The sequence below is a fragment of the Bos indicus x Bos taurus genome, chromosome 29 (assembly GCF_003369695.1).
Source record: "Bos indicus x Bos taurus breed Angus x Brahman F1 hybrid chromosome 29, Bos_hybrid_MaternalHap_v2.0, whole genome shotgun sequence".
Taxonomy (NCBI): domain Eukaryota; kingdom Metazoa; phylum Chordata; class Mammalia; order Artiodactyla; family Bovidae; genus Bos; species Bos indicus x Bos taurus.
Genome location: NC_040104.1, coordinates 39,807,098 through 39,826,715, shown reverse-complemented (window position 1 = coordinate 39,826,715; position 19,618 = coordinate 39,807,098). Strand labels below are relative to the sequence as shown.

The window sequence follows — 19,618 nt, the reverse complement described above, 5'->3', positions numbered from 1 at the left end:
CAATGGCTAAGCAAAGAAAGTGCCCAGTAAGGGTTGCCATTATTAATATTGCAAATATTTAATATTAGCCCAACTGTATCCTTTTACAGTTTGCAGAGGGTTTTTTGTTTGTTTGTTTTTCATAGTTTTTAATCTTTGATCACACTTGGTTCTCAAAGAAGAATGTGAGGTTGACCAAATAATTTTCAATTTCCATTTGTACTTAAAAAGTTTCAGAGAGGTTATTAACTAAGACCATTGTATGAGTGAGAAGAGATGTCTTATTTGTTAGATGACCCAAATCCTAAACCTTTTTTATTACTACTTCACTAATAAAAATGAGGTTAGTATTAAAGTCAAGAATCATCCAATTCTTATTTATAGTTGGGCGTAGCCTTAGAAATAATTTAGGGAGTTAGGTAACCTGATCGAGTTCTGCAGTGGTGCAGCAGTCCTCGCTAGGCCTCATCTGCTGACACCAAGGGCAGGGCTGGGGGCTGTTCTTCCCATAACATAAAATCATTATGTGAAAATGATTTTTGTCAAGTTAGAATAGGCAAGGAGGGCTCATGAGATGTCAGGCTGCAAACATTATATTCATAAGGAAGTCGTCATCTCCTTTCCAGTTGGTTGGGGAAATCCTTTACAGAACGAACGAAGGTTCCAATGTGTCTGAGTTCACAATTCCAGCGGACAAAGTGGTCTAAAAGAACAGAGGAGAGTCAGCCTTGAAAGCATCATTTCACTCTCCACCTTGTGACAGTCCCCATGTGCCAGAGAACAGCTTCCTCCCTGCCTTCTTTCCCTTCATTCCATTCTTCTCTCTTATGCCTACCTTCTTTCCTCTGGCCCACAGCAACAGGTAATATTCCTTCATCTTCCCTCTGATGCACAAAACGGTGGCATTATCCTAGGCCCAGGAGGAAGTAAATTGGCAAAGAGAACCCTTGCTTTGCAGAATAACTGAGGGTAAGAAAGCCATTGGGAAACTGAGAAACCCAAATAACATTGGCAGTGCCACTCTAGGAAGCTGAGACAGCTGTGGGGCTAGGAACTGGGTGGCATTTTGGACCTAGAGATCTGTAGGCTCTTGGCTGTGGGACAAAGAGTTCATTGCCTAGTCAATGACAATATACAAACACATCTGCACAATATATTCTTTGGCACCAGCAAATGTTGGCAATATTTAGCCAACCTCTATTTTTCTAGTCCCCATTCACTTCTCCTTCTAATCTATTCTTTCCCCTTGTTTTTCCTCACTGAAAATGATTTCAAACAAGACATTAATTTTGAAGAAAAATGGGTAGAAGTGAGAGTAATAGATGTACAGATGTTTTCAGAATTTAAAATAAGGGAAATTGATCTAAAATGTTGTCTACTCTGTTGCTGTCACAACCCAGCCCAAGTGCCATCATTTAAAAGCAGGTATTGAAACATTTTCCAGACCCAACAGAAACATAAGCACCTTATCTCTTACTAATAGTGAAACAGTAAACCAAACTCACACCTCCTCTTCATCTTTCTGCCTCACATTTTACCCCCTCTCTCAGACACACACATACACAAATATCCTAGATACGAAATATTTTAAGACTTTCTCCATGACTGTTACGTTTAAAACTTTGAGCATATGATCTACTGTCAAATTATGGTTGGTAGGGGGTAAAAGGGAAAACAGACCTTAGATGTTAGGAAACTTTAGCGTTAAGGCTTATAGCACATGGAGAAAGGCAAGAATGGAAGAAAGAGCTTGGTGATAATTTCTGTTTCACTTCAAATCTTTTTGCCTCTTTAATATGGCAGAGAATTCTTTGCCACTAATTGCATGGTCTTGAGGCCAGAAAATTAACTGCTTCATTAAAAAAAAATAATTCAGGCTCTAAACATGATCATACAAAATATAGATTATGAAAATAATCATAAATAGCTTTTTGAGGTGCCTCGTTTAAGACATACAAAACCTCATCCTTTATCCAGTTAATTAGAAGCTACTTATATTAATGGTCTTTTCCCGATTTGACTTTTGTCTTATTTGTCACACCTTTCCTAATGCCATGTCTTCTGACTTCCTGTATCTGAATGATAAAAGCAGAGGTCGTCATTATCCAGAAGGGTGACCTGTGTAGCATCCTGCCTTCTTTCCAGGATTTCCCAGCAGGTCAAAATGTATGATGAGTGAAATCAGATCCTTGATGAGACAGACCCTTAGAGGTTATCCATTTCACTCTTTACTCCTCAAATGTAAAAATAAATTGGGAGGCTCACTGTATTGCCTTTTCATCCTGAGTTACAGACTTTGCTGGGTCTAAAACTGAGATCTCCTAATTCCCCATCATCCATCTTTATGCCAGTGACATAATCCCCTGGCTGGGTTGTGGTTATTTCCAGGGAGATTTTCTTTTTTTTGTTTTTAACTTTTTATTTTGTATTGGGATATAGCCCATTAACAATGTTGTGATGGATTCAAGTGGACAGAGAAGGGACTCAGCCATACATATACATATATCCCTTCTCCCCCAAAATCCCCTCCTATCCAGGCTGCTACATAACATTGAGGAGACTTCCATGTGTAATATAATAGGTTTTTGTTGGCTATCCATTTTAAATATAGCAGTGTGTGCATATCTATGATTTTTGAGAGTCATGCAGGACCTACCTAAGATGTCAGGTTGACTCCATTATAAATAACTAAAAATATTTTAATATTAAAACATAGATGGATATGCAGTAAAAGATATTAAAAGCTACATGAATTTTTAAAAAGATAAAACATGAGACTTCAAATAAATGCCCAGTTTGAGATGGTTTTTTTGGGCTATATCTTCACACTTATCTGAAAAATTCAAGAAATTCTTAGGATGCCATTTTACTTTTTTCACAATGTTTTGAGTCCTTAGCTTTTTCACCAGATTCCATGCTTCCTCCCACTTCTCCAACTTCTGGAATGCACAGCGAGGTAGTAAATTAGAGCAGGGAACATTCCCTTCCTCCAACAGACTCGGAGTCAAAAAGAGTGAGTCTTGGCTCCACTGATTTTTAAGTCTTGTGACCTTGGGCCATTTCGTTACAGGTTCATGCCTCACTTCCCCTATCTGCATAATAAGCATAATTATAGCGTGCAACTCAGAGGCTTGTAACGAGAAGTAGCAAAGAATGAGTGTAAAGGACCAGCATATGGTAGGCATGGAAGGATCTTTCCGTTTATAACTTTCCTTAATTTACATGCCATGGTTCAGAATAGCATGGTCTGCAGTGCATGGCAGCTCCGGACGCTGCCGTCACCAGCACCGGCGGTGTGGCAGAGCAGCTTGCCGCCAGAGGACAGCGCGTGGTTACTCCTTTCTACCCATTGCACTTTCGTCTCATAGGTTTCTCATGAATCTTTTATTTTTTTCTTTTAATTGGGTTATGGTTGCTTTACAATGTTGTATTGGTTTCTACCATATAACAAAGTGAATTGGCTCTATGTATACATACACCCTGTCCCTCTTGAACCTCCCCCACCCCTCTCCACCCCAGCCCTCCAGATCACCACGAAGCACTGGGCTGAGCTTCCTGTGCTAAACTGCAGGTTCCCACTAGCTATCTGTTTTATACATGGTAATGTGTGTATGTCCCTCCCATCCCTCCCAACCTACCCCCCATGTTCACACATCTGTTCTCGACATCTGAGTCTCTGTTCCTGTCCTGCAAATAGTTTCATCTATACCATTTTTCTAGATTCCACATATATGCATAAATATATTTGTTTTTCTCTTTCCGACTTACTTCAGTCTGTATGACAGACTCTAGGTCCATCCATATCTTTACAAATGACCCAGTTCTGTTCCTTTTTTATGGTTGAGTAATATTTCATTATGTGTATATACCACATCTCCTTTATCCCTCCATCTGTTGATGGTCATTTAGGTTGCTTATCTCTTGTTGCTGTGGTTCTAGTTCCAAAGGTCTTCTTGCCTGGAAGTTTCCATAGACAGAGGAATCCGGTGGGCTATAGTCCATGGGATCACAAAGAGTTGGACACGACTTAGCACATATGCCAAAAACCCATTAATGAACATCTTTTGTGTATCTTGTATGCTAAGCACTGTTAGGAGTGTTGGTGGAAGTGAAGACATGAAGCAATGAAGTAGGTGAAGAAATGAAGCTGGTGAAGAAATGAAGTAGGATGAGGGCCCTGCTATCGCAGTGGTTATAGTTTCATCAAGGAGATTAAAAGTATCACGCATGAGCCACTTAACCATCGACATGTGTAAGAACAGAAAGAAGTGTTCAGTAAGAATGGCAGAACTTGGTGCTTTCACATAACCTCTTTTCTATTTATAGTTTAATGTGAACTGTAGTACAAATGATGAATGTTTTAAAACTTGGGAGGAGCAGGAATGGATAGATTGATACCTGCAGTGGATTGAGGAAGCTATCACAGAGAGCCTGAGACTTTAGATTGTCCTTGCAGGGTGGATGGAGTTTGGTTAGGAAGATAAGAAAGGGGATGGTGGTTGCACAGGATGTGGCGGGGAAGAAAGAAATGTCAACAGTGGCCTTATAGTAGGCATCAACAAGGTGTATGCTTGGAGTAGTTAGAGTTATGCCCCAATGGAGGGAAGGAGACAACAGAAGGGAAATAAACAGAAAGCACTGATAGGTCACCCACTGTGGGCAGGGCCCTGATCCAGATACTACAGAAGAAGTGGTGATGGGCCAGGCATTTGACAGCTTGCTCAGGATTCTGAAACCTGAAACTGGAAAAATACAACTGCACTGGGAGGATTATAGCTCTTTGATGGCTTCACAAAATGGAGCAGATGGTATCCACATAGCACTTTCCAGGAATAACACTGTGCGAGTGAAACAGTGAAATAGGCAGGTATTGTGATTGTGGCTTGGGGCACATTGACCAACCCACATCTGAGATTTGAGCTAATGACTCCATTTTTTGGTGCACTCTTCAGAGGGCATTTGCACACACAAGTGAAGCAGTTAGATTTGTAAATGCTCACGAGTGCATCAGTGGGATTTATGGCACCATGAAGGAATAATGGGGTACAGCAATGGGGTTTAGAGTCAGAGGACCTAGGTTTGAATGTCAGCCTTTCTCCAGATGTCTGACTTTTGGAAATTCACTCAAGCACTCTGAGGTTCAGTTTACTTACCTGTAGAATTCTACCAGTTCCTCTCGGGCTCTGTGAAGAGTAGAGAAAAAGCACAGATAGAAATCTTACCATATTTCCTGGCACACAGTGGGCATTGGTCAATGAATGGTTGTTCCCTTTCCTCTGCCTGTGGGAATGAAATGATCTAATGTGTGTGGACACACTTGTTAAATTATGAAACACGATATAGGTAGCCAATCTAATATAATATCTAGTTCAGTTTGAGTGATGATCTACAGACCTAATTTTAGTGAGTCATTTATTTTAGCCTTTTATGCTAAGTTCAAAGAGGTATGTGGACAGAGTGTAGGATGGAGGTTTGAAGAGTCTTCATAACTAACAGGGCAAACAATTTTTATCTGTTGTGTCAAGTTAGATGGATTCTAGAAAAAACTTATAAAGGAAGGAAAACTCTTTCATTCTGGGTCTTTACTTTCTGTGCCTCATTCTCCAGGCTGGCCCATCTTTTTTGTACTTGGGTTAAAGAGGTGCCCCATGCAGCCTAACTAAGACCCTTAGGATATCATTCATTTTTTGCAAAAGATTATACTACCTTGCATTTTTAAGGAGGATCAAGCAGACATGTTATCACTTTAATCCAAAGGGAAGAAACATTTACAGTATGTTTTTCAAAGATCAGTGAAAGAATTTGTGTTGACTAAAACAGACTTCTGAACACTTACCAGTTTTTAATAGGAAACAGAAGCAAGTGTTTTATAGTGAAGTGTTACCCACTTTAGAACCAGACGGATAGGTTTGACTTTTGACCCTGCTGTTACTGTCCTGATGACCTTGGACAAATTACTTAACATCTATGTGCCTCAGTTTTCTGTAAAACGAGGATATTATTATTTTTATTATTTAAGAGAGTTTGGGCAAGCAGAGTTGAATCAAGTTCAAGCCAAACATCTATCTGACACTTTATTCTTATTTTCTGAGCCCGTCTGGTGATAAGCTAGGGGGATAACCATCCCTGCATTTTATTAAGTGCTAGGGAGAAGAACCAGGGTCTTAGCTTGCTCCGAAGTCGCTCTCTTGAGACATCCTGCCATGGACGTTAACCTGCAGTTATGCCCTGGCTAGCTAAGCCCTGGGCCCTTACACTGCTCACTCACCCACTCACCTGTTCCTGCCTCAGTGTTCTCACCTTTGAGGGGAGTTGTCCTATGTCACTGCAGGGTAAGGACAAATGAGGTGACAGGCCAGAGCCTCTTGGTGTTACTGCTGGTAATGACTCTTCCAGAGAGGCAATGTGAAAAGGAAGAGAAAATCCAGAAAAGCAAAAAGCAACCACAGTAATAAATAACATAACCTTACAGCTGTGGACCACATCCCTTTCACTTCATGTGCATTATTCCCCTAGCTAACTCCTTAGGAAATAGGTTAGCTGGAAAATAGCATTGTCCCATTTTTAAGTGGGGTTTTGAAAGTGATATAGGGACCTAGAAACCCTCAGAGAATTGGGGAATTGAATCTGAGTCAGTATGGGGAGAAATTTCTCTTCAGACTGGGAAAGAGAAACTAGCCATTTTCAGGGCAGAAAATAACTGCATTTTTTTTTTTTTTTTTTTAAGTCTTACCTGGAAAATCTCAGGAGAAGGAATCAGGAGCCAGCTTGTGTTCTGGGGTTGGAAAGGCCTGGATTGGACACCCGGATATGGGGCTTCCCTGGTAGCTTAGCTGGTAAAGAATCCACCTGGAATGCAGGAGACCCCAGTTCATTTCCTGGGTCGGGAAGATTTGCTGGAGAAGGGATAGGCTACCCACTCCAGTATTCTTGGGCTTCCCTGGTGGCTCAGCTGGTAAAGAATCCGCCTGCAATGTGGGAAACCTGGGTTCAGTCCCTGGGTTGGGAGGATCCCCTGGAGAAGGGAAAGGCTACCCACTCCAGTATTCTAGCCTGGAGAATCCCATGGACTGGATAGTCCATGGTGTCGCAGAGTTGGACACGACTGAGCAACTTTCACACTGTGATACCGCTTAGAATTTCTGACCTCAGGCAAGTGGTTTAGCCACTTTGAGCCTTATTATTATTATTATTCTTAATGAGAATGATAAGGTTTTCCTTAGGATACCTTGAGAAGTAAATACACTGATGTATCTTAAGTGTTTATCACAACCACTGGAACATATCGTCTTCAATAAGTGCTTAATATTTTCTTATTGTTATTCTTGTTGCTGTTGTTATCCTATCTTCTGTTTTGATACTGAACGATTATGAGCTCTGGGGCATGCCACTTCCTTTCTCTGTTTCCATTTCATATTTGTAAAATGAAGGGTAGAATGAAGCTGAGGCACTAAGAATCAAAGTTTTATGTTTCTACAGTGGATTTGTTCTTCCTGTTTTTTTTTTTTCCTCTCTCGTAACCATCAATATGTCTTCAATCAGTTGTTTAGCGGTGATTTTCTTTGGAACTTAAAAAGATCCTGATTCAGTCAGCCTGAGTGTGCCTACGCTTAGCCTTCTACTGAGGCATCTACAGTCTTGTTCATACAATGCACTAGGGCTCACTGACTGGGCTGGAGTGAGGAGGGCAGGGTTCTGGAACCATCCCAGATCAAGGTGAATGTCTAATTTGGCTTTCATCTAGCCTCTGAGTTGTTGGTGAGTAGTCATCATTAGAATCCAAAGAGTTCTGGTAAAGTTTGTTCCCATTCTGAACGGTAGCAGAGCATGATTCGGAGAAGGCAATGGCACCCCACTCCAGTACTCTTGCCTGGAAAATCCCGTGGACGGAGGAGCCTGGTAGGCTGCAGTCCATGGGGTCGCGAAGAGTCGGACACGACTGAGCGACTTCACTCTCATTTTTCACTTTCATGCATCAGAGAAGGAAATGGCAACCCACTCCGATATTCTTGCCTGGAGAATCGCAGGGACGGCAGAGCCCAGTGGGCTGCCATCTATGGGGTCGCACAGAGTCGGACACGACTGAAGCGACTTAGCAGCAGCAGCAGCAGAGCATGATTGTCAAGAGCATGGATTCTGGGTGAGGGGGGAGGGTTAAAACACATACACACACACACACACACACTACTATATATAAAATAGATAAAAAGCAAGTACCTACTGTATAGTACAGGGAGCGATATTCAGTATTTTGTGATAACCTATAATGGCAAAGAATATTGCACATATGTATGTAGATATGCATAATTGAATCACCTTCTGTACACCTGAAACTAACATAACATTGTAAATTAACTGCACTTCAATTTTTTAATGGTTAAAAAATAAAATTATATAGTTTAGAAAAAAAGAGCAGAAACTCTGAGCCAGACTGTCAGGTTATTTGGGTTTGAAGATGGATTTATTTATCAGATGTATGGCTTTGGGAAAGTTACCTAACCTGTATTTTCTCACCTGTAAATGGAGAACAAGAGTGTCTCATTGGGTTATTTGATGATTAAGTAATTAATTAATATAAATAAGTGTAGTAAAGTGCTTGCCTTTAGTATTGTCCATCCCAGTGTTACTGTATCAAGTAACTGGTTGTAATGGGGTTTCTTCCTGTTCCTTTATTATGTTGGCCCATTCTGGAAATTTAAAAATGTGATATGGTTGAGGGTGGGATGGACCCCTGCTTCGGTTTACTGCCTCTAGTTCTCTGCTTTCCTGGAACCCTTTCTTTTCTCTCCTTCTTTCCTGCAGTCTGTTGGGGGGAGTTGCACACCCCTAGTTATTGGCAGGGTCCTAATCTTACTTGAAAGACATACCAGGATTTGAAAGATCTACTTGAAAGATTATCACTACCTCAAGATTCCAGGTAGTGATGATGCTCAACCAAGCAACTGCAGATCTTTCAAGGGAGAAAAGAAAGGATTCCAGGAAAGCAGAGAACTAGAGGCAGTGAACTGAGGCAGGAGTCCTCCCACCCCCAACCACATCACATTTTCAAATTTCCAAAATGGGCCAACATGATAGAGGATTAGGAAGAAAACCTAATAAAAATAAAATTATTCTGAGTTTGGCTTTTTGCGTACCAATTCAATATTTAATGGCAGACCTCTTATTTCAGGCCTGATGGGGTATGTGGGTAGTAACCCCCATGTTCTATTTCCCTGGTTGGAATCGGGACATGATCTGATTAGGGTTCACCCAGATGGCAGCCCTCTTTATGATTATGAAGCTAAAAGACAATTACTGTGATATCTTGGAGCAGGCCATCTATGCCAGCTAATAGTTACCTTGAGCTTCTGAGATGTCTCCTTGTCTTACTGAAGGCATATACACACACAAATGGACTCGTTTTAAAAATTTCAGTGGCTTCCATTTTAGTCTTCATGCTACACTGTAGATAGAGCCTGTGTTACTTCTTGCCTCTTCAGGAGCCTTGTTCTTTAAGTCTGGGAAGATAAGCCAAAGATTCTGAGCCCCCAAAACAGCTCATGAGTTATTCTTGCCATATTTTGCCTCCTGTTTAATTTGGCCTACTGACAGCCAGCTGCCTTCTGCTTGCATGTTCCAGGTCACTTGAAATCCCTGCACGATTCCTAGCCCTATCAATGTTTTTATTCAGTTCCTAGTGTATTTAGGTCACTTAGCTGTGTGGGTTTCTCTTCGTTTCTAGTTTGCTTCTTAAAAGTTTAGTTATAAGGGCTTCCCTGGTAGTCCAGTGGTTAATACTTTTATCTTCCTATGCAGGGGATATGGGTTCAATCCCTCGTCAGGGAACTAAGATCCCATATGCCTTGTGGCCAGAAGGAAAAATATATATATATATATTGTAACAAATTCAATAAAAGACATTAAAAAATGGTCCACATTAAAAAACAAACAAATAAAAACTTAAAAAATAGTTTAGGTATAGGCCTGGATTCAGTCTTCTGACCTTCCCACTGGTTAGCCTGTGCTTGTCAGCAATAAGCCTCACAGACTGTGTTATTTGACTGACCAGCTTCTCTACCACCCCTGCCAGTACCTTGCTTGAAGAGGCTTCCTCTGGTTTGGTGACCACCTGCCCATTTATGTCACGGTATTTCACACTCTGGCACTTAACAAATATAGCATCAGTTGGAATTAATGAACCCCTTTGAAAATGTGCATTCCTAATGTAAGACTCTTTATTAGTTACATTATCTTGGTGGCAAACAATAGAGGTTTAGTTTTTCATTTACTATCATGAGAAAAGTTAATGATGTACTATTTGACTATCCCATGGGATTCAAGGACAGGAAGGTGGCAGGAATTTATGAATAACTTGATCTGTTAATTTGGATTATATCAGTATTTTCTCTGCTTGCTTCTGTCTTCCCTCTGATTAGCTTTATTCTTCCCTCTTCCTGTAAACTGGCTTTTTCCTTCACTTTCATGCACTGGAGAAGGAAATGGCAACCCACTCCAGTGTTCTTACCTGGAGAATCCCAGGGACGGGGGAGCCTGGTGGGCTGCCGTTTATGGGGTCGCACAGAGTCGGACATGACTGAAGTGACTTAGCAGCAGCAGCAGCAGAGAATGTAATATAAAAGGCAAGCCCTTCTTGTCTTATAGTTTGGGTCGCCCAAGTGAGATTCATTTTCGTAAGCCTTTATGTTTACATTCAGACAAACCTTTAAGCTTCTGATTTAAAGGTCTTCTTTTATCATATGTGATACTGATAACTCTCTCCAGTTAATGGAAATCAGCAACTTGAAGGGAAATGCTGAAATCTGCTAAATCATCCATTTGATTTAGGGGTTTCACTAAAGAGGACATGCAGTATGGAGAGAGAAGGTGTGTATGGCAAGGCAGTGTGGAGATGATGCTTAGTACTTTACCTATCAAAGTACCTGGGGACCTAGTTTTCACATGCAGAAACCAAACTAGGCACAGACTCACATGGTCTCGAAGGTGAGAAAAGAAACAGGCAGCAGGACAAGCCAACGCAACATCTGATGAGAGAAGCATATTTGTGGACCATACCTAGAATTCTCCTGGACTCTGTTCTGCTCCCACCTGGGGCACTCATTCTCTGCTACTGTGTGCCATTGAGCACCCAGCAGACTATAAGAAGCTTCTGAGAAAATGGTCTGGGGAGGGCTCTGAGGCTTCTGTAGCAGAGCAGTGGGATTTTCAGAAAGCCTCATGTAGCAGCTCAGTGGGGGTATTGTGCTATTCAGAACAGCCCACCCTGGCGTCTCCTTGGCACTCACATCAGGGAGTTGCCAGTGTCAGATATACGTGATGTATGTGTGTGCTCACACAACCCACAAACATTTGTTCATGCATTTTTAGTGACTGTCATAGATGTAGGAATTAACTGCACTTCTAGATCTTTTTAGCACCAAGAAGGAACAATGAGCTTTTCACATTATACAGATTATACTTCAGGGTTCACAGACTTTACATCCTGCATTTATGAACTAATTATTATTTCAAAAAACTGGATAATTGAGTGTTAATGACCGGTTAAAAAAAGAAGATGATAGTAGATATTAGAAAGTCATCACAGTTTTGTTGGTAACATAAGATTATCTCAGAAATGCTTTCCAAATCTTACAAAGAGATATTTCCTATGTACTATACTTTATAGCTTCACTTAGTCAATATTTCCTAAGTATTTACTGAGCTCTTTCTGTGTACCCAGGTGCTGTGAAAAATTCTAGGAAAATAAATAATCCTTGTGGTTGCAAGTGTCTAACTGGAAAGACCAAATTTACATACATGAAATGGAAAATAGCAACAGAAACATGCAAAAGTGATAAATGGCGCTGTATAGGGAATGGATCTATGTGTAAGATTTATTTCCAGACCACATGAATGCAATTTATAAGAGGGTAAAATGAGTTGAAAGTCCCAAATCAAACCAAAGCATATTTTTTGATCAAAGTATAGTAGGTAACAAGGAGAAATACAAGTACTGCGTATGATAGTCAGAATGTTTTCAGTAGTCTAGTCAAGGAGACAAGATGCAAATCTTTTGGGAGTCCCAGGAGCCAATTAGAAAGCATAGAAGAAATATCATCAAAACAAAAAACCAGAAACCATCAAGGAATTACCAGGTGGCTTTCAACATCTGCTATGCAAGACCCTGCAGCACTTCCTACCTTCAAGGCAGTCTTTAATTTGCCTGGGTCTTACTGGCTGGTCTAGTTAGAGACCTCAAATAACTGTAGAACTCCAGTGGTAGAGACCCCTAGGTAATGGACTCATAGAACAGTCTAGTGTGCAAAAATGGATTTTGAGGTCAGAAAGGCTGCTGTGAAAGCTCAGCTCTCATTTTCTCTGAACCTCGGTTTTCTCATCTGTATCATAGGGATATTAACAATAATGCCTCATCAGTATGGTTTTCTGGAGATTATATGAGGATATATATGCATATTATTATAAATGGACAAGTAATATGTATTTAATAAATGGTGATTTTCACGACCTAATTAGTTCTCTTTAGTGCAACTGTGCCACTAGCATAGCATTGAGATTACAGGGGCAGAAACAGTGCACAAACCATCCAGGAACATTATATCCTTATGACAGTCCATTTTTAAGGGCATTAGCTAGTAACAATATTTAATATTGATTGTGAAATTTACATTTACAAAGCCCATTCAAATATATCACCTCATTTATTCTTCAGACAACCTTTTTAGAAAGTGATTATTTTTATTTCCATTCTACAGAGGAGGAAAATGAGGCAAAGAGAGTTAGTGGGCTTGCCCCCAGATCAGATGACCAAGAAGTTGCTGAGCCCCCAAATCATATAATCAGGAAGTTGTTAAAACAAACCCAAGCCCAGGTCTTCTGACTCCAAACCTCATGTTCATCTCCCTATGCTACAGACTTCTTAACAGTTTTGGGGTAGGTTCCAGTGGAGACTTTCTCCAAAGCCTATGTTTATCCACAAAGTACTTGTTTTTAGGAGTTAACAAATAAACCATGAATATTCAGTTGACCCACTGTGTAGACATGTGAAGCAGGGTCATGTTTTCAACGACCAATGATTTTAGTTAAAACTTGGAACTCTGTTCTATAAAATCTGCCGGATTGCATTTGTTTTGTCTTTCGATTAGGATCCCATAGGCATAGATTGACATTAGAAAGCTGTTAACTCTTGTTAACTCCAGAGGGCACAGTTAATGAAATGTCCCCAAAGTTGAGCACTTGGGCAAACTACCGTGTCGTCTAGGACAGCTCCCGATTAATCATGGTGAGGCCATTTCCTCTATCTAAATGAAATCTGCAATTTGGGAAGATTAAAGCTCCTTTGGGGGATGAAGGAAAAGTTGCTGTGAAAAGTCTAGAAACTAGAAAATAGATCTGCTCAATATTCATGAAGTCAGATTGGCCGATGCAAATAGATTGCAATCTCTTATTTTCTAATGACTTGGCTTGTAGCACTCCTACATCAGTTTTATACAGATTCCTACTCATCTTTAAAAGGAATGGCTGCATTTTGTAGTTTTTTTTTTTTTTTTTAAAAGAACTTTAGCATATCTAATACGATTTTCTGCCATGTTTGACTAATTTTTAATTTTCTACCTAAGGGTTTCTAAAGCAGATTTTCAAAGGTACATAAATGATAAAGAAAAAAAATATGACACAGCATGCAAAATAGGTGAATGTATGTAAAATGTCAAAAAGTGAAAGCTTCTATTTTGCATTGTATACAATGTCCTCACAAAAGCCAGTTTAAAGAAAAGAGTTATAATGTTAGGTTTAATTTTGCTTCCATGAGAGAAAAAATCAAAATCCTTTAGCACAGCCGTTTCATAAAGAAATGTTTAACTCCTTGCCAAAGTTATTAGAAGTCATTGCCTCTTAAAACACTGCACAAATCCTCACGTCCTTGCCTTTTCAGTTCTGTGCTTACTTCATTTTATTATATGGTCAATGTAGCAAACAAATATTTGAAGGAAGGAGGGTGAAGGGAACTCTGAGTCATTTCATTTATCCCCCTAGCACCTGACATAGTACCTATGCAGGTTCTCAAGAAATACTGTTGAGCTCTTGGTTAAATAAGTTAACAGATCCTATCTCGGAATAGACTACTTGTTATTTAAAATTTTTTTCTACTTCTCTTTTTTAGGCCAGCCCTGCTCCTATAATTGTCAACACAGACACTTTGGACACGATTCCTTATGTAAGTAACATTTTTATTAGACTATCTTTAAAAACTGGTAGAACTTAATCAACAGAATTTAAAATACAGTACATATTCAGTTTCAACCAATCCAGATAATCTCATGAAATGATGTATAGCATGAGTTTTGTGCATTTTCTTTTGAAATTTGCTAACTCACAGCTTAGGCATACTGATATTTTCCTCTTTCATCCATTGTTTTGTAAAACACAAGGGTCCATCATGAGAAAAAAACAAGCCGATTATGATCAAATAATATTAGTTTCTTAGGTGTTCACTGAAAAGAGATTGATGAACTTTTCAGGTTTCTTGGTAAAGGTATACCCAAATCAATTTCTATGATAGAATCTGGGTAATCTGGATATAATATAGGATCAATAAACATTTGATGGATTTTGCTAAGCTCCTAATAAGAATTGAAGCAAAACTTTGTGAAGGCAAAGTCTATCTATATCTATCTGTATATAATATACAATAAGATGTATGGTTTTATAGAAACATGGAGCATGAGATAATAGGAACAGGCAGGTCAGAAAAGCCCCAGGTTCTTATTCTGCAATATAACCACTATGATGGCCAAAATTCTCAACAACAGAGTCTGGCTGGGTGGGAGTGACTGGAAAGTGGTGCAAAGCACAATGTGGGTGAGTGGTTGACTTATGGAAGTCTAACAGAGCTTCGTGAGTGGCCCTAACTGATACGGTAGAGGAGAGTACTTTAGGAAGACGGGACAGATTCAGATGCCTACAGATAAAAGGTTTGAGGCAATGCGAAGGGCTGCAGGCATAAAGGACAAGAACAAATACAACCTGCTCTTTGATTAAATGAGTACAAAGTGCTTGGTAAGTACTGGCTATTCTCAGTCTTAGACCCTAACCTCTAATGCCCACAAGGACCAAGCAAATCACAGAAACAGATGGATCAGGAAGCAGGGGGAGAGTAGGGAATAGAAAGCACATGACTTTCCAAATGTGGGGGGATGTAGCAGCAACTTGGCTCCACTGGATGGGTCCCAAAGGGAAATGGGATCAAGAGTTCCCAGATCATTCCATTTTTCAAGAGAAGTCAGAAATTTGAATTTTATTATACAGTTTTGCAGGCAACTAACTCTCAGCAGAAGTTCAAACTCTACATGTACCAACCAAAATATGTCTAGTCTAAAGGCTGTCCTTCGGGAGATGCCTGCCTTGGAGGAACTGAAAGTCCTGAGCAGATTCTGCAAGCCAGACTGGGCCGCAGGGGAGAAGGGTGCCAGAACAAGGTTGGGACTTGGTTACAGGGACAAGTGATTAAAACTGGGACACAGGGTCAGGACAAGAATAACAGCAAGCTTGACTTAATGCTGAATCACCTGAAGTACTGAACTAGGGCTTCTTAAATCTCTCCGAACAAGAGTCATTTGGGGTCATGCTGGAAATGGGGTTAAGCTTACTGGTAGGAATCAAGTGGCTCCAGTTGTGGAAAGTAAAGGACTCTGTTGGAAGAAAGCAAAGCAATTATTAAAGACACATAATGTTCCTATTCTCTCTGTCACTCTTTCTGCTTTCCTTTCTTTATCAAAGATTTGTATCTGGATTGGACATCCAGTGGTAAGGAATCTGCCTACCAATGCAAGAGATGTGGGTTCAATCCCTGGGTCAGGAAGATCCCCTGGAGAAGGCAATGGCAGCCCACTCCAATATTCTTGCCTGGAAAATCCCAGGATAGATGTGCCTGGTGGGCTACAGTCTGTGGGGTCACAAAAGAGTTGAACATGACTTAATGACTAAACAACAACAAATATCTGGATTACTGTATACCTGACATTGTTTTAAGTGCTTAACAAATATTAACTCAATTAATCCTCATAACCACCTTATGAGACAGGTACTATTCATTTCTCCATTTTACAGATGAGAAAACTGAGTAATAAAGAGATTAAGTAACTGTCTCAGAATTGCATAGGAAGAAGCCGAGCCAAGAAGGAACCTGGGTGTCCTGGCTGTAGAGTGTGAGGCCTTACTTAACTCTGATCTAGTGACTGCTTGTTTCTACCTTCCCTCCCTCCTTTGCTACCTCTAAGCTTAAGAACAAAGTTTTCTCACTTAGCGCTTGGCAACATGCAGTTTTGGATGGAAGACAATTTGTCACAGAGGCTTCAACACCCTTGGGAGAGGGATGCGCATGTGCACACACACACACATATAATTGTATGCATTACTGTATATATTATATGTAATACATATATAAAAGGATTCTCTGTCTTTATTATAGTAAATCTCTTTACTATATCCATTGACATCATCCAAACCAGATGAGCATGCTTTGAAGTAGACATGGAGCCCAGAGACTTGGTTTTGTAAGTAGGACTGCTTACTTGCAGTAGATCCATATTATTTCAGAGTCTTCTTTAGGGTTCTCATGACTAACCTCCAGTGCCTTCATGTACAAATAATTTACCAATAAGAATCTAAGAATTTTGAACAGACATGCTGGATTGGTATCCCAACTAATTAGCTAGTAAAATCGGCCAAATATAACAAATTAATTGAAGTGTTCTTGTTCTCTTAAATATCAATTCTTTGATATTTTAAAAATGCATTTCTTAATTGGAAGATAATTGCATTAGTGTGATGTTTTCTGCCATGCAAGAGTGTGGGTCAGTCATAATTATATATATTGTTGTTGGATTTTTTTTTTCTTTTTTGGTTTTAGGAGTACTTTTAATATTGATTTATTTTAATTGGAGGATAATTACAATATTGTAATTTTTTGCCATATATCAGCATGAATTGGCCATAGGTATACAAGTGTAGGATTCAGGATCCCCCCATGCTGAATCCCCCTCCCACCTCCCTCCCCACCTTAGCCCTTTAGGTTCTATATTGTTGTTGTTCAGTCGCTCAGTCATGTCCGACTCTGTGACCCCATGGACAGGCTTTCCTGTCCTTCACTATATCCCAGAGTTTGCTTAAACTCATGTTCATTGAGTTGATGATGCCATCCAATCATCTCATCCTATGTCACTCCCGTCTCCTCCTGCCCTCAATCTTTCTAAGCATTAGGGTCTTTTCCAGTGAGTCAGCTCTTTGCATCAGGTGGCCAAAGTATTAGAGCTTCAGCTTCAGCATCAGTCCTTCCAATGAGTATTCAGAGTTGATTTCCTTTAGAATTGACTGGTTTGATTGCCATATTCTCTAAGGGACTCTCTGGAGTCTCCTCCAGCACCACAGTTCAAAAGCATCAATTCTTCAGCACTTAGTCTTTTTTTATGATCCAATTCTCACATCTATACATGACTGCTGGAAAAATCATAGCATTGATTATACAGACCTTTGTCAGCTAAGTGATGTCTCTGCTTTTTAATACACTGTCTAGGTTTGTCATAGCTTTCCTTCCAAGGAGCAAGTGTCTTTTAATTTCATGGTTGCAGCCACCATCAGCAGTGATTTTGGAGTCCATAAAATAAAGTCTCTCACTGTTTGCACTTTTTTCCCCATCTATTTGCCATGAAGTGATAGGACTGGATGCCATGATCTTAGTGTTTTGAATGTTGAGTTTTAAGCCAGCTTTTTTACTCTCCTCTTTCACCTTCATCAAGAGGTTCTTTAATTCCTCTTTACTTTCTGTCATTAGGGTGGTGTCATCTGCATATCTAAGGTTATTGATATATATAGATATAGATATATAAATAAACAGATGTATCTTCTCCCTTTGGAGCCTCCCTCCCCCCTCCCATCCCACCTGACCAAGTCACACAAGATGCATACTCTAAATATCAATTTTAATATCTGATTTTGAATTCCTCAAAGGGATTTTTAAAAATTATCTTCAACATTTTTGTACATAATCCAAACCCTCTTTGAGCTTCCTTAAGAGCAGGATCTTTAGGGAAGTTTGCTAAATATGGCTAAACCATCCCAGTTCTCATGGCAATGTGTTGTTGAGCTATTCATTTACTCTTTCTGGACCTAAATTGATCAATAAGATAGGAATTGCAATATCAACCCCTGAGGTGTTGGTGAGTATCTTAATGAGGTTATGTATGTGAAATTATGCTTTGTTAACTTCTAGTTAATGAGGGTTTATTATTATTTTATTCAGTAAACACTTATGAAGTAACATGTGCTAGACTCCAAGAGAACATTAAATATTAATATCTTCCCCCATGTCTCAGAACTATAAATATATTGTGTATTAAAAATGGCAGATTGAGTACACATTGAGATTGACGTAGGTCTAACCCTTCTCTTTGTTCCTGATTCACTGAGTGACCTTGAACAAATCACTGTTCTTTTTGTGGTCTATTTTCTCATTCCCTAGTGTTCTGTACTTTGTTTTCCTCTTTTCTGTCTCACATTCTAGTTGTTCACATAATTTCAGTTCTTTTTAATGAAGAAACAATTTCAGAGTTCCCCAGAGCATTTCAGTCATGTTGCATGAGAATATTTCCTTCTTTAAAATATTACCTACATGACAAATTTTAACTAAGTCCTCCTCAAAAATAATTTCAGTATAAGTTAGTGTATTAATTTTGCCAATTAGCAAATTTGGTTTTAGAAATATATGATTCTGGCAGAAATGACTTACTGGCATACATGCAAATAGCAGTCAAACAACAGGAGGAAATCTGTGGTCAAAGAAAAGTTTTAAGCAGCTGTCTAGTAAAGGTACAAAAGATATTCAAAGGAAATTCTGCATTGTTTTTCTAAGGAAAGTAAGTTAAGGGATCTTAAAACTCTGTAAGTGGTTTTACATTAATGAAGCCAGTAGTGAAGGGATCACTGAAGTTCTTATGCATGAAGGAGGTCTCAGATAAACTCATTGTTGTATGAGGTCATGATAGTTTAAGACCTTAAATGATACATAGTACAGACAAGCAGGAATCCCTTATCTGAAAGTTAAAATCAGTGAGGGGAAAAACATGGAAGCAACCTAGATGTCCATCAGCAGATGAATGGATAAGAAAGCTGTGGTACATATACATGATGGAGTATTACTCAGCCATTAAAAAGAATACATTTGAATCAGTTCTAATGAGGTGGATGAAACTGGAGCCTATTATACAGAGTGAAGTAAGCCAGAAGGAAAAACACCAATACAGTATACTAACGCATATATATGGAATTTAGAAAGATGCTAACAATAACCCTGTGTATGAGACAGCAAAAGAGACACTGATGTATAGAACAGTCTTATGGACTCTGTGGGAGAGGGAGAGGGTGGGAAGATTTGGGAGAATGGCATTGAAACATGTAAAATATCATGTATGAAACGAGATGCCAGTCCAGGTTCGACGCACGATACTGGATGCTTGGGGCTAGTGCACTGGGACGACCCAGAGGGATGGTATGGGGAGGGAGGAGGGAGAAAGGTTCAGGATGGGGAACACATGTATACCTGTGGTGGATTCATTTTGATATTTGGCAAAACTAATACAATTATGTAAAG

General features: G+C 39.6%; 1 protein-coding gene across 15 annotated transcripts in view; it reads left to right on the top strand.

The window, feature by feature from the left end:
• DLG2 (discs large MAGUK scaffold protein 2) overlaps positions 1-19,618 on the top strand; it is a 2,318,993-nt gene that overhangs the window by 1,422,976 nt on the left and 876,399 nt on the right. For all 15 annotated transcript variants that reach the window (XM_027532391.1, XM_027532387.1, XM_027532386.1 and 12 more), the window contains one exon: positions 14,135-14,188. In XM_027532391.1, the coding sequence (XP_027388192.1) occupies positions 14,135-14,188 (54 nt within the window). The remainder of the gene's footprint in view (positions 1-14,134; positions 14,189-19,618) is intronic.